A 16,405-nucleotide genomic window follows, 5' to 3' on the forward strand; every position below is an offset into this window, starting at 1 on the left:
CTGTTTTATATCTAAGACATAGCCAGGATTGTTGCGGTTTGTACCGGACATTGGCCTATAGGAGTTCATGCGGAGAAGTTGGGTATCTCCTACAACACCTTTTGCCGTAGCTGTAGTGACCAAAGACAAAGTGAAACGATACTCCATTTCCTCTGCAAATGTCCTGCTTTGGCAAACACGAGAATGAAATACATTGGAAAAGCATTCTTTCAACAACTTGATGAGCTGTCTGAGAAAAAGATTAGAGACCTAATCTTTTTTCTCAATGCGACAAAATGGCTCTAACATAATCGCTATAAAGCTTCTCTATCAATTTTTCCCTTTCAATCAAAGGTCAAACGAGTTTTTGGTATCAAAACGGCGCACTACAGCGCTAATTGGATCTCAGGCTAGGTTGCCTTGTGGTCGCCATTTCTACCCACCTACCTAAACCTTAAAAGAAAAACTAAAAATAAAAGAAATATAAACTTTGTTTAAAAATCGCCCTGTATTTCATTTTAAGACACATCTTAATAGAACTAAATAATTAATTAATTGTTCCTATATACATTTACATATAAGTAGTTTTTCATTTATAATAATTATAATAATATAATGCTTGTTTTCTCAACTCTTTGTTTTCCATTGAATTACAAAAAAAAAACAATAAAATTATTACACTTTTTTTAATTTGTTTTTTCTTAAATGTAAACAATTAGTATATAGATTTTTGTTTTTATTCTCTTGACATTTCAACAATTTGACTAGTTTCCATTTTATTTTTAATTTGAAATTTTAACCTTTCTATATTAATGTTAATTTTTGTTTAATAATAAACCATTTATTTGCAAGAGTGTTAACAATTAACAATTAATAATATATATTTATCTTTTTTTTGTTTTAAAATGTGAATTACAATAATAATTACAAATATATATCAATTTTTAATTTTTGTTTGTATATTTAAGTTCTTGTTTTTCTTTTAATATCTAAAATAAACTAACAATTTAGTTAAATTTTTTAATACATAGTTTTGTTTTGTTTGTTATTATGTTAAATTTTCTTTCTTAAGGATTTAAATTATTATTAATAAAAATATAATTATGTATATGTAAATTATTAATTCACCGGCATAAATTTGTTATAATATTTGTGATATTTTTAATTTGAGTATTTGGGTTTGTAAAATATATTTTCTTAAAAAATAATAAAAAATAAAATTTTTACAAAAATCATTAAATAAAACAAAAATAAGTTTAAATTTAAACTTAAAATTTGTATATATACAAGTAGAAAAAAATACTTTCATTAGAAATTACATACATTTTGAGAGAAAAAAAAGTATTTAAAAAATCCATTCAGATGTCAAAAATGACAGTAGCTCCTCAATATATTGGTCCTCATCATTAGGTTTTGTTTTCTTTAACTTTTATTTAATAGGATTATTATTACATATTTTTGTTTTTAATTTATTTCATTTGAAGGACAAAAGTCCAAAGTAAATGCCATTTTGAGACTTAAGTTTGTCATTTTGAAACGCATTGTACAATTTACATAAATTCTATTACATATGTTTGTAGTATTTTGTTTTCTTTAGTGATGTTTAGTTGTAACATTTTTGTAGACTTAATTAATTAATTAAACTACTATAATCACACTTTACTTTCAGGACCTTCAGAAATATGCCTAAAGGCCAATTTAATCTTTGATAAGTAATGCGAGCAAATGTGTCCATAGCTCTTATTATACCACTCTGGAGTTTTACCTCTGAAAATGTACAGACAACAAAACAAGTATTTAGTTAAAAGTAAAACTTTTAAGTTGTGACAACTTACTTTATATCGACCCTGGCCAAATGCATGACTCTCGATCGGCCACTACCACATGGTTCGATAAGGTATCTCGAGGCAAGGACAACTCCACGCACGCTACCAAATACTGATTTTGCCTTCGGGTGATCAATTGAAGTTTCCACGATAACACAAGCACCTCGAGGCAGATCGGTTTGCCATGATCTATAACAAAAAATATACAAAAGTTAGGTTAGTCATTCTTTTGTAATGCAGAGTCTTTATCTTGAAGGTTCTCCTTTTCCAAACAAAATATTGGTCAAATTTTACTTTCATTTTACACCAGTCTTACTCTTAATGCCTTGAGCCATGTCACGCCAAAAGTGCACTTAAAATGACTCATTGACAGGCAGAGACTATTAACACTTAGTACCTCACCAATAGGTAAAGGATAACTTAAAAGGTTCGACGGTCACAGCCTTCATTCAACTGCAGTTTGATTTAACTTACCTTAGCACACAAAAGTCCGTCCAAATTTGTCCATCGAAGACATATTGGAATATTTCAGTTCTTTCATCTAGTTTCTTAATAGTTTGGCTTTGCAGAAGATTCACATCCCACGATGCCCTTTGCTTGAGGACATATTCCAGCACCTCTCGTGGTGGACCTTCCACTTCGGTGGTACATCGCCACAAGCGCAGTGGATGTCCATCGCCAACCTTCTTATAAGCAATATCAACATTTGGATCCAAAGATCCTGTACTGAACCATCCTCGGGACCTTTAGAAAAAAATTCAAAAACACGGTTAAATACGTTGAGTTTTTGAAGTTATCTTAAGTCATACTTTTCTCTGCCTTCCTTGATTGTGGCATTTGCACATTCGTACAAATATCCTCGCCAATTGTGGAACTGCATACCCTCACCTAGAGCTTCTAGTGGAACTGGCTTGGACTCTTCCATGTATCCAAAATTACACTTTGAAATACGCTCTCGGGAAGCTGTGAAGATTTGCCTATAGTTGTCAATCATAAACGACAGGCACTCATGTGATGCTTTAGCTTCAGAGAGTTCTTTTGCGTCTGGAATTCCAGCGTTCTTTTTCCGTCTTGGAGAAGCTGCCACTGATGTGCTGCCCATGGAGAGACTATTATGGAACAAAGATGGTGCTAGACACACAGCTAGATTATTGGCTGTCATTTGGTTATATTGAGAGTTATCAGCCACCAGTGTGAGGAACTCTAAAAGAGCATAGAGAATCTCACGGTTCTCATCGGGCAGTAGGAGCACAGCACATTGCACCGCATCAAGGCGAACATCGAGTGGGAGATCTACAAATGTACATAACTTTAGAATAAGAGTGGCAACAAAAACTAATATAACTTACGTTGAAATATCGCAGCAAATGTTTCTGACATCTTTGTTGTCAGCAGGGACTCTGGGAGATCCCTGAAATACTGTTTTACCATATCGGCCACGTCATAGGCTTGCTGGGTGTCAAAGACATCCATGCACTCAGCAGAAGTTTCTGCCACCTCTACGCGTTCCTTTAGTTTGAATATCCTTGACTTGACTCCGGACTTTCGGAATAAACCAATCTGATCGAGAGCATTAAGTTGGAGCCACCGAAAAGCAGCTCTAACTGGCATCGGCAGTGTTTGTCCCGTTCTCTGGAGAGTAAGGAGGAGTGGCACTCCGAAAACCTTTTTGTCCTTATAGTCTGGCATTTTGATCTTCTTAATGAACTTTGGCAGCTCCCAATTCCATCCCGAACGATGTGTTGGACAATACCGCTCCATATAGCCAGTTAGGATAGCCAAAGCCAGCTTTCGAATGATCTGCAACTGGCCACAAGACATTGCTGCAAATGAAGTTCCTTCGGTCTTCTCGGTTTCAACTTTGCGGGTGAAGCACTTTTTGAAGATCATATGAGGACGTTCTTCTTCTTGGAAACTATGCCATCGGACAACTGGACTTTTACTAAAAAAAAGAACATAGATCATTTTTAATACAAGGTCAATAATAAACAGGGCTTTCATGCTTACCTGACAATTTTAACATTTTCAGTATCACTCTCCGAAGTCTTATGGTCTTTGCGCACTGTTGAACGAGTTCGAAAACTCGCTGATCTGAAGCCATCGCGCTTCTTAGAGTCCTTACCAAGATTCAATGATCCGCCACGAGTGAGCTTTTTCACTTTCATCTAAGAGAGGAAGATAACTTTAGAGAAAGCTTTCTAAAGCTTTTAACAAAAACTTACCTCTGTAGTGTTTGAATTGGAATCCTTGAAAACGAACTTCCTGCCTTGATGGCATTCAGAATCGGAATGTGTACCAATGTCATCGACCTTACCGGTGCGCTGAAGGAACCTCCTCGACTTTGATGGAGCTTTTCGCAGGGATAGAGTTAGCTTACCTCCCCCTGTCGACGAGGATTCCTGACTATCACTGTAGTATGACGATGAATCATCGGATTTACCCTCCCTCAGATGAGGCATGGGCGGAGCACCGAAAAAGTGCAATGGACTGGTTCGCATTGATCGCGGTGTCGTGGGTGTTCTCTTAGGACTGGCTATCCGATTAGGACTGAGGAAGTTCTCACTCTGTGATGGTACCTTCAAATCATGCTGATTTAGATGATGATGATGGTGATGGAACAGTGGACTTTTCGGGTACATGTGCATTGGACTGACTGCCGAGGGCGAGGGTGGTGTCGAATAGACTGCATCGGGTTTCCGGACGACTCTCTGACCCAACTGGGACAGATCCAATGCCTGTGGGCCACTTATGACAATACCTTCCCGATTCTGACGTTTCCTTCGACGTGATTTTATTGACTCTACACGCCGAAGGAATGCCTTTGCACCATCTTTTAAACGCTCACTACCAGTGCGCCGTAGACGAACCGCCGAAGAATCGGAATCATTTGGTGCCGTTCCGTCTGCTTGTTCGTTCTCATTTGGCATAGAGAGATTTAGAGTTTCACCAGCAATGTCATAGGTATCGTCATCCTCGAAACGATCGGGACTTGATTCCTTAGAGGAGCTTTCGTTTTTGTCTTGTGATGTAAGTTTGGTGGGTAGTTCGAGACCCATTTCACCGATGCGTGACCAACGTCGGATGTGTGGCTGGAATGTCCAATTTTCACTTAGAGCACAGTTTTCATCATCTGAATCTTCTTTCTGGAAATTAGAAAGTTATAAAAGGTTTTATTTAGTAGTGAGCTTGAGAAGAATGACAATATTATGAAAGCTTTGAGTATAAGTAAAATTTCAATGAATGACATTTTAAGAAAAACCTTTCAAAAGCTTTATAAAGTGACAATATTGAAATTAGGTTAGGTCCATAACTGTATTTATTATCAAATTAATTTTAAAACTTGAATTTTTAAACATTTTAAAGGCTTTTTAAGTGGTAGTTGGTATTACATTATTTAAAATTAATAAACTTGAATGAAGATAACTTTTAAGTTAAAAAAACGGTACAAAGTGAGTGAGTATAAAGGTTTTGTAAATAGTTAAGAATCTAATAAGAAAAATACTGAATCTTAAGATTATGAGTTTATCTAAGGCCTTGACCAGAAAAGTAAGCCGTTAAACATTATTGAAAGCATAAATGAGCTTTATTCTAAAATCAAAGTCTTTAAAACTTTTGAGAACACTTTAAAAGCTTTTAATCCTATCCTATTAAAACTTGCTATAATCTCATCAGTAAACGATAAGATCAAAAGAGCTTTTTAATATCAAAAGCTTATATTTTATTATTGAAGATCGAAGATATTTCATCTCAATTACATTACTTACCTGTGGAGTATGTGACTTATGATTATTGTCCAATCTCATATTGGCACACCGATTTAATATGCATAGACGCCGATAGAGCGATTGCAATGGATCATTCTCCAAATTTGTATGATCTTTGGCAACATTCGTCAAATCGATAGGAAATTGATGATCTAAAAATAAAATAAATAAAAACAAAAATTAATTAAAATCACAAAATCTGTACATACACATGTATAATTAAATATTTGTTTAATAAAAAGCATTCTTCTTTGAAATCAATCATGATGATCATGATGAGTTGATCTCAAGTGATCTTGAAGTTTAAGAAAATAAAATATAAATATTTGACATAGCTTCTGATTTTATTTGCATTTCATATAGAAAATGTGGGAGGTCAAAAACATCAATGTATAAAGTCAAACAAAAGTTCTGTTTGCTTACTAATTTTATGGTCAATTAGTTCTGAGTGAAGTTTCGGTGCTATGAAGAGAATGTGTTGTGAGTGTTTTTCTTTTTTCCTTAAATGAGAAAGTGTCAAAGTGCAGTGAAATATGTCAAAGCTCCTGTTTGTCAAATGTAAACAACACATTATTAGAATAGATCTGTTCCATGTTCCATGACAATGTCAAAAATAGAATTCCAACAAATTTTTGTTATGATTCTAAGAAATTTAATTTATGCACCGGTTTTTCAATTCATTCATTTTTGAATTCTTCTTCCTTTGGACTTTGAATGAAAAATTAGGTATGTTTGTTTTCTACGAGTATTATGCACAAACAAACGGAAGCACTTTGAAATTTGAAATGTGTACTCGTCGTACTCCTATTGGAATAGTTTTCAGTTCGTCTTTTCTTCTGAATTCCTAAATAAATTTACGAGAAAATAAACAATTTACTATTTTACAGATTGAAATGTTTTCTCAATGGAAATTAAAAGGGATTTTTCTTGATGTGAATTCATTTAATGACGTTGGTTTTTTTTCGATTCGTTCAAATACAGAAATTGCAACTGAAACTGTTTGTAAATATTTATTTTATTTAATCAAATCAAATAGAATCACAGAACATAACAACGACTCGAAGGTAGCCATTAAATATCTTTAAATGTTGGTTTATTCATTGTACATAAATGACGTAGAATATCTTTAAATGTTTTATGTTGCCTACGTCACTGAGGTAATTAAGAATTTAAATGCTTTTTAGGCCTAGAAGCTCATCAACATAAAAGTGTTGAACCAATGTTGTAAGGCGAATAAATAAATACTTATAATAAAAGGGAGAAACTCATGTCCATGAAAGCAGGGAGCTATTTTTGTTGTTTTATTTGTTAAATAATGTACAGGGTTATCCATTTTGCGTTTTCAAAAGTAACCGAAAAATATTTCTCTTCATGAAAATTCAATGACCACTAAAACTTCCAGCGGTATCAAAGAATGATCTTGGTGGCTAGTTGATATCGCCAATACGAGAAATGAGGGGCTGGGAAATGTCTCTTGCAATAAGGCCATAGACGATCGTGTGGTGTGGCATGTGGCACCGTCTTTTTGAAGCCAAGTCGTATTCTTTAATAGCAGGAAAAAAAGTCGGTTATCATATGATCATATTGATGGTAACAGTCGTTTTCGAAGAAGTAAGGTCGTATCACACCTCCACACCAAACAGTGACTTTTTGTGGATGTAATGGCCTCTCTTCAATTACTTGAAGATTCTCAGAACCCGAAATACGAAATTTTGTTTATTAACATACCTACCGACCGAAATTTCGGTTGAAAAAACGCAGTCCACAGCCTGTTTTTCAAGCACCCATGTGACATATCTACGACGACGTGACGTTTTGAATGGCTTAGATATTGTGTGAGCTGGACTTTATATGAATGTAGGTGTAGATCGAAATGCAAAATACGCCATAATGTGCCGTAAGACAGTCCTAATTTCTGAGAACGACGAGGAATCGACACATTCGGGTCTTCGACAATACTTTCACTCAAAGTATAGCAGCGATATTTTCTGTGGTACGAGCAAAACGATGATGCACAGGCCTTACAATATCTGTAATTAATCCAGTGTCTTCAAATTTGTTCGAAATTTTACAATTTCTTGCGTAGTTGGACGAATATGTTGAGCATAATCTCTTCTTATAGAACATAGTGGCAGAATTATCATTTTTTTCGTAGATTTTAACAATCTGTATGCGATCCATTTTCGTAAATGTCAGATTTTCAACTGAAAACACACTTTTGAAACCGCAAAATGGATGACCCGTTATACTTAAATCAATCCCAAGAAAATAACAAACTAAATTCAAATAGAATGTACGATTTTTTGTTTTTAAATAAAACATTTTATGTTTCAGAACAACTTAAATACATTCTTAATGGAGTATAATAACCTAGAAAAGCATTTTACATAAGGATTTACGCATCAAGACAATTAATGTTCAGTAAACACAAGGACTCAAGCTGTTTGATAGCCGGAGCATAGTGATCGATCATCGATGATGCATAGAAATGATCCTAATTTGATTTGAATCTTGAGGCTTTTATCTATCCTCAGTGAAACCATTTGGAGCCCCTTACCTAGGGCAGGGCATGTACAGAGGAGGTGAAAAAACCCTCTTCCTCATTCATATATCTTCTGCAAAAGTCATTTGAGGGTTGTACTGTACCATAACTGTCAAGTTAATCTTCCTTACAGTTTCCTAAAATGTCAAAGGTGAATATTGAACTGTTTTACCATCTCTTTTAGAGATGATTGACAGTTATGGGCTGTTATAGAGTTAGTAGAGAAAGAGTCCGGAGATTGTATAGCAGTCTGACTATCTGAGAAAATACGGGTATCAGATGTTGATATCACGTTTTCTTTAATTACAGGAGTTCAATATTGGAAAGAAAACATTTGGATCCGGAACTTTTTAATTCTTTTGGTGAAATTTGCAATTTGTAAGTTAAGGGTTTTTTTAAGAGGCCGTCTTTATTCGAAAATGAGCAGGTAGAGTTGTTATGCTGAGCCTAAGGTAGTGCGAAAAAGTGATAGAAACGTTCGAATGTGATTTTATGTAAAGTAGGTTCGTTAACCAAGTTTTCATTATTGATTTTAAAGTTTGGAGTTTAAAATATGTGCACGTTTATTCTTTTAAAAAGCGGCCCTAAATGCTACATATGTAACGAAATAATCGCAAGCATCACAATTGATCAACACGACTTTGTGATTTAACACATCTAGCCTCTCTTCATTAATCGGAAGAATTCAGCATGAACATGTTGTCGTCAAGAAGGGACACACAACACTGACGTCTTGGTCAAAATGTCACCATCGACAGACTTAACTTTGAGGAAGTCAAGGGCTTCGTGCGCGCACAAGTGGAAAGTGACCTCACCCAACTTGGAGCGCGAAACTGGAGACATCTACCTAGGGACCGAGCTAGATGGAGAAGTTGGGTGAGGCCCTAGTTCTCAAAAGAACTGTAGCGCCACCTTAAGTAAGTAAGTAAGCCTCTCTTCTTTTAAACTTTTGAAAAATAAATTTAATGCCAGTGCTGTACAATATATTCCAGACCTTAAAGAGGGAATTCAAGAAGTTTGTTTGGGTTTGTTATTGTATAAATGTGTGTAATTACAGAACGGAACGATTAGATAAGTTTTTTAGTATTACCAGTGTCCGGTTATGAGAGAGTTCATAGCTGTTATGTTCTAGTTCACTTTTAAAATGGTAGCATTATTGGAACTCTTGATGAAATTAATATGATTCGCTATAGGCTCTACACAGACTTTTAAACTTCCCATAAGAAGTTATTATAATGGGTCCCATATGTCAAATTGAAATTTTTTACTTTTCTAGACGTTTCAAGGTCCCTAGAGTCGAAATAAAAGATTTTTAGAAAGATGTCTGTGCGTGCGCCTGACGTTTTTTTCGTCGTCCACAGCTCAATAACCAGAAGAGATATCGACTTCAAAAAAATTTGGCAAAAAGATGAAGAAAGAGCTCTCAAGAAAATTGCGTTGGTGGTATTTTTTTTACCATAGCAGTTTAAAAAAATCTGAAAATTTTGGTGAACCCTTAATAATCACATGAACCAAAAACGCTAGAGACTCGAATTAAATTTTATATAATGAAATTTTTTGAAAAAAAATCCAATTGACGTTTTTTTATAAATCAAAAAAAATGAAGAAAAAAATGTAATGTAGTTTACGAATACAAAATTATTTTATCTACAAAAGAATTGTCTGCAACGAAAAATAACGTTTTTAACGTCTGATAAGATTTTGAGAAAAATCGAATAGACAGTTTTTTTTTATAAAAATAAAAACCTAAAAAACATTACTAAAAATTGGTAAAAATTGAATTGGACTCAAATATTTTGCAAAAATTTTAGATTATGGCTTCCAACTAATTTTATCTTATAAGTTATATTGGTTTTAACACTCGAACAAACTTTGAGAAACATCGAATCGACAGTTTTTTCAAAAAAAATAAAAACCTAAACAACAAAATTACTAAAAGTTGGTAAAAATTAATTTTTGACTCAAATTTCTTTTCAAATCTTTGAGATATTGGCTTGAAACTACTTTTATCTTTTAAAAAATATTGTTTTTAACCTTCGGAAAAATTTGGTAAAAATTGAATTACAAGTTTTTTGACAAAAAATAAAAACCTAAACAAAAAAATTAATAAAAGTTAGTAAAAATGAACTTCCTACTCAAATAACTGTACGAAAATTAAAAATTTTTGTCTTTAAACTCTTTTTATTTAACAGAAAATATTGTTTTCGATATTTAGTAGTTTTTTTTTATAAGAAAATAAAAACCTACAAGAAATAGTACGCAAATTTTGTAAAAATTGATGTTCGGTTCTTGATATCTTTCAAATTTCATTCAACCAATTTGTAAGAATTTAAGAAATGTTAGTAAAATTGGTAAAAATTTGTTTTCTACTAAAAATCTATTTAAAAAAACTAGATTTTCAAATTGAGTTATTTCTTTATATGAAAAATATTGTTGGTAATTTTAAGTTTTTTAAGAATAATTCAACTCACAACTTTTTTTTTTTTTTTTATATTGTGTGGGCACTGAAGGGGTTATTAATCCCTTTATAATGATAAGACACAGTCCCAGCAATTAGGAAAGCAGAATAGGATTGGAAAGGAGAAACCGATGCACATTATATTCGAATGTATGCATTGTAATAAGTGGAACATATTAAGCCTGGTAAATCATTCCACATTCGTGAAGTGTCGGTAAAAAAAGAATCCCTGTAATCAATGGTAAACTGATGGGCATTCCTATCTGTACGGATATTGCGTTTGAATTGTTTAAGGGGAGGAATGCAACTGGCTATTTCGCTGCAGCTTTGTTTATAAAAATAACGATAAAATAATGATATACATGAGACCTTTCGTCAGCGGTGTTCAAGAGAAGCAAATTTCTGGTAAAAAACCGGTCTCCTTTCATTTTAAGAGCTGTTTTTTTAATACTATTCATAAGACTCAAGTAAGTTGCAGGAGCACCAGCCCAAATATAGGAATTTTACTCGAGTTTTGGAGGTATAAAAGCTTTGTAGATTATAGCCACATCAGAACACTTTGCAGCATTTGTGTCGATGTCAAATATGTCATCACTCCACAGCAAGTGGTTTGTGATGCACATACCTAAAACTAGAAGCTGTTAAGTTTCCTAGATGCAGGTACCACCCATGAATAGTGGCATTGGGGAAGGGTTACACTTTTAAAACAGAAGACAGCATTGAGTTTTCGAAACATTAAATTCCACACGGTTTTTAATCCCGCATTAGACAATGCAATCAAGATCTGAATTTACTGAGCTTATCATATGCTGCCGTTGGTAGTTCACACCCGAAGAACAAGGAAGATCATCTAAGAATGAATAGGAAAAGCTGAGGGTTCTGTCATCAGCGAAACAATTTTTAAGTGAATTTTACCAATACGTTAAAATATGTATATGATAGGCTTAGTTTTCAAATCTTATAAGGCAACCAAAAACCGTTGAAAAAATCTCAAAATTACATCAGAAATATTGCTCTAATTTTATTCAATTTCTAACGATGATAGGTAAAACTTACTTACAGCCATGGCCAAAATACTAGCACCGCTCTTTACTTTTAGTAATACTGTACCTTGCACATTCGATAGGCGAACATGTGCACAAATAGCTGTGTTATAGTAACGGTTATGATATTGCCAATCTATTCAACGTTTGATCTTGTGAATCACCAAAAGTTATTTGTTATATTATGCACTCAGTAGATTAAGCAACTACAAAATTTTGCTGGACAAAAAATAGCGACATTTGAATAAAAAAAAAATAAATTTGTATTAGCTTGAAGAAGTCAAAATTTTGATGAGAATAATTTTGAAATTTTAGTCTCATTTTTTTTTAAATATGGCACATAGAAATGGGAAGAACGAAGCATTGCACTGAAGAAGTGAAGACCAACTATAAGCCATGCCAGCATGGTGTGGAATGCTATAAACTCCAAAAATGTTGAAGAAACCAGAGGGCATCCGCCTAAGGCTACGTTGGTAAGAAAAGCTAAAACGAATCCGTTAATGTCCTCAAAAGATCTCCAGCAAGAAATACGAATGTCAGATAGTTCTATAACTGTTCGTTGTATCTTGCAGGATACTGGCCTTCATGCACGATCTCCAAGAAAGGTGTCCTTACTAAGAAAAATACACACCCAGAAGCGGATCTGTTTCGCCAAAAGGCATCAGATGAAAGACGACACACTTCAGGCCAAGAAGCAGTGGAGGAATGTACTTTAGAGCGACGAAACGAAAATAAATTTATTCGGAATGGATGGAAAACAGTTTGTTCGTCGTCCAAAGTGCCAGGCCTACAATCCGCTGTACACAAAACCAACGTGAAGCATGGAGGTGGCAGCATAATGTTATGGGGTTGTTTTTCTTGGTGGGGCGTTTGTCCAATATTCGTTATAGATGGCAAAATGACAAAGGAGTCGTATGTACTGCAAAATGCTTCCGTGGGCTGACAGAAATATGTCACTTAAATGGCGTTTCCAGCAAGACAACGACCCTATTCATACGGCAAAATCAACAAAGCTCTGGTGTCAGCGAACCAAATTGGACGTAATGGGTGGCCTTCTCAAGCACCGGATCTAAATCCTAGTGAGAACCTCTGGAATGAACTGAAGATTGAGGTTAGTAAGCATAAACCTACCAACAAAGGGGTCTTTGGAGAATTGTCCAAGAAGTGTTTTATTCGATTCCACAATAAAAGTGCAAGAAGTTGGTAGACTCTATGCCAAATCGAATGGAGGCAGTGTTGAAAAATAAAGGGTTTTCAATGAAATATTAAATATTAATTGCTAATAAATAAAAAAAATGGTTATCAATGTGTGTTGTTTTTTATGTATACATATATTATATGTTTGAGAAATATTTGATTTTTCACATAGATAAATTGATATTTACTTGTAGTTGAGCTTTTCTTATAAAAATATTTGGTTAAAATCCTAGAAGTGTGCACTTAAATTTTTGTTTTTTTTTTTTAAGATTTTTAAAATCATACACAATTGTTTTATTATTTTGCATTGCTTTCAGAAATATTTGTGAGCCCCCAAAAATAGCGTTTTAAATTTCATTAAATATTATTTAAGGTCTTTTCATTCTAGAATAAATGATTTCAAACATTAATCTGCGTAAATTATTAATTTAATTTAATTTTAGAAATCACTTTATTTTTTAATGTTTGAATTTGAATTTTAAAGACTAAAATGTCTACTTTCCGTTCAGTTGTTATAAATGAATGCACTACAGATTTATAAATTTTGTAAAATATCGGTACTATTAAAATACAGAATTAAATCATCTTTTACACAATTATTCTATCAAATTCACAAAAGTTGCCTTTTCAACAAAATTACCATTTCACTAAATTTTCATTGAACATAAACAAAAATAAACTAATTTGCCTTCCACTTTATTTCAAAAAACTTAATTGACACCAAATTTCAGTTCATACTCCTTTTTCTTGTTTTTATAGACAAAAGCTTTGAAAATACGGTGGGCATAAATATCCACATTCCATTGAAGAAAATCTATGTAAGATTTTGATAAAGCATCGATGTTCAAAGAACCTTTTAATTCTTACTCACTTTTGCCACCATAACTATTGTCACTATACAAATATTTTTAGTAATAATTATTTTTGCTCATTGATTTTTGAATGAATGGATGAATAAAACTAATTTAAATTCACGCGTAAAAACCAAACACTTTATTCGCACACAATGTTCACTCTCCTTTAAACTATTCAACGCACTCAAACGCATCTAAAACCTAGCAAAAAGCTAGATTATTTTTTAGACACCTCCTTTTTCTGGATGCAGTGAGTGGCGGTGCGGTGGCGCGGCTATTCGCCTTGTGTATCCGCGTATTCTCGTATCTAAGACAATTTGCATGTAGGAAATCTTGTTTCACCATCGATATTTGTGTTTTCTTTAAATCAACAAAGGAGGAGAAAAATATCATTAAAACAAAAAAGTCAAATAGAAAATTTACACCCAGCACTATTCTCGAAAGATGAATGACCTAAACGCGTGCGGATACGATACCAATAAATATTTACATCCAAATCTATTATTATGATGAGTAAAAAGTTGCCAAAACTCAAAAAAGGACGAAGATTTCTGTTTTTATTTTATTGGAACCAATAAATTAAAATTCAGGACGCACTTAACTAATTCTAAAGCGAGCGTGATAATTTGCTGATCCTGCGGCGATCAATCGTATACACTTACGACGACGACACGGTCCAGACGAATCCGTGATTGCGGTTCGAAAACTAATAATTTATTACTGCAAATATATCTTTGAGATGAACAGAATTTAAAAAAAAAAACAACAACCGAAAATCTCCAGCGACTCAGATCAAAAGAAATGAGCAGACCTACAATACAACAACAACAACCGATCGAAGTCGGACCAAAATTAAAATTAAAAGAAGCAAAAGATACAAATTCAAACAACAAATTTATTGGATCAAGATTCGCTGGATTAAGAAGGGCGGGCCGGTTAGATGGGATATCAATATAATATGTTAAGTAAAAATAGCAATTTTTCCATTTCCAGTGAAATGCGGACTCAACTTAAAGTTGGGCAAGAAGTGGAAATAACATTTTTATTGTGAACGCGCGGTATATGCATCATCAGCGAGATGATAGTGCAGCAATCACAGCCAGCTCTATGGCACTATACCAATAATTTCTCATATCTATCTCAAGACGTACGATTGTGTGTTTGGCGGCGCGGCGTTGTGCATAAGTAAGTCCTCCAATAAGTTCGTATATCGCGCATTTACGTCAGATTTGGGCCATAGAATATTTGGTTCGTGTCGTGTATGACGTTCGAACTTCGATTTGAAGCAGCGAAATTGCCTTGAGCGGTAGGGGGTTGTTCCGTCGTCTCGTCTGTCGGTCGAGTGCGTGCGTCAGTTTGTCGATCGGCTGCGTCGCGCCGCGGACAGTTATGGTAAATGCGAAAGATGCGTATGTATTGTGTGTGTTGAATTGGGCGAGATGAGGACGACTTCGAGTCTACCTACGAATGTGGGTAGTGCTAAAAGAGATTGTCTTAGTCTTCTGGTTACTCGCCGGGCTGTATAGAGTTCGACCATCCAGGCATAGACTCTCTAATCCACTTGACCGTGAAAATAAAAAAGATTTGAATATTTTGTGCTCAGATAAGCAGTATTTTCATTCCACCAGACATTTTTAAAATAAAAAGAGATAAATCGACTTTGGAAGCTCGATGTCAGAATGATTTTATTTATTGATGATCAGGTAATCCAATTATTATTTGAGACAGATTTTATAATGCAATTTAAGGAGAGTATAGTGTGTGGCGTAAGGATCTTCATTGGAGGGGTTTTATATGAAATATGAGGAAAGGAAGCTAATTGAAGAAGGGTGACAAATTTATTAAACGTTGAAACTCTTGGATTACTTTGTCGTCGCCTCTGGAGTAAAGTGTCCTATCTAAAATTCTAGAGTTTTTTTTCAGATAAGTGATTTGAAATATTTGTATTCTTAAAAAAAATAATTTTCGACTAAAGCTTTTGTGAGGAGCTAAAAATCGTAGAACAAAAACAAATTAATTTTTTCGAATAGTTACGGGTTGTCTATTTTGCGTTTTCAAAAGGCTATAATTCGACATCTTTCAAACTAAGTTGTTAAACCAATTTTTTATTTTTCAGTTGAAAGTCTTGACATTTACGAAAATGGATCTGTAAGTGAAAGTGTTGCCGAAGACCCGAATGTGTCGATTCCGCGTCGTTCTCAGGAATTAGGCCTGTCTTATGGGGCACACCTTAGGTTAGGTTAGGTTATAGTGGCTGTCGAAGATGGAAACTGACACACTTAGGCCAGTTTAATGGCCCATTGTGATACCACATGAATCTTGAGGCTTGAGTCCCTTACGGAACGTGAAAGGCTGATTATACCGATATGATTTAGATATTTTAGATCGTTAAAGATGATAAAGAAGATGAAGAATCGTTTCTTCCTCTTCCTCGTCCATACAGCTTCTGCAAAAGTCATTTGAAAATACGCCTAGTCTCATGGCGTGCTTTCCTATTAGACAGTGTAGGGTTATGACACCTATTATCAAGCTTATATGCGATTTGCTAAGAGAGAGCAAGCACCTTGAACGTTTTAAATCCAGTGTTGGCCAGATGTTTTTTGTGACTTGACACGTGGTGATGTTGTTCCACCTGGTGCCTGCCCTCCTCACAGCGTCTTGCATTAGTAGCGGTTTACAAGTAGCGATTGGTATGCCAGTACTTGCCAAACGTGGCAGCATGGGCTGTACTGTACCGTTCCT

At 34.4% G+C, this 16,405-nt stretch overlaps 1 protein-coding gene across 1 annotated transcript in view; it reads right to left on the reverse strand.

Annotated features, from left to right (window-relative positions):
• Positions 1-1,406: 1,406 nt before the first annotated feature.
• Positions 1,407-16,405, reverse strand: part of LOC129941702 (serine-rich adhesin for platelets) — a 426,963-nt gene continuing 411,964 nt past the window's right edge. The window contains exons 11-18 of the mRNA XM_056050403.1: positions 5,570-5,721; positions 4,028-4,948; positions 3,813-3,970; positions 3,155-3,747; positions 2,615-3,098; positions 2,280-2,549; positions 1,815-1,994; positions 1,407-1,746 (exon numbers count right to left, since the gene is read on the reverse strand). Coding sequence (XP_055906378.1) covers positions 1,632-1,746; positions 1,815-1,994; positions 2,280-2,549; positions 2,615-3,098; positions 3,155-3,747; positions 3,813-3,970; positions 4,028-4,948; positions 5,570-5,721 — 2,873 coding nt within the window. The 3' untranslated portion in view covers positions 1,407-1,631. The remainder of the gene's footprint in view (positions 1,747-1,814; positions 1,995-2,279; positions 2,550-2,614; positions 3,099-3,154; positions 3,748-3,812; positions 3,971-4,027; positions 4,949-5,569; positions 5,722-16,405) is intronic.

The sequence above is a fragment of the Eupeodes corollae genome, chromosome 1, assembly GCF_945859685.1.
Source record: "Eupeodes corollae chromosome 1, idEupCoro1.1, whole genome shotgun sequence".
Classification (NCBI taxonomy): domain Eukaryota; kingdom Metazoa; phylum Arthropoda; class Insecta; order Diptera; family Syrphidae; genus Eupeodes; species Eupeodes corollae.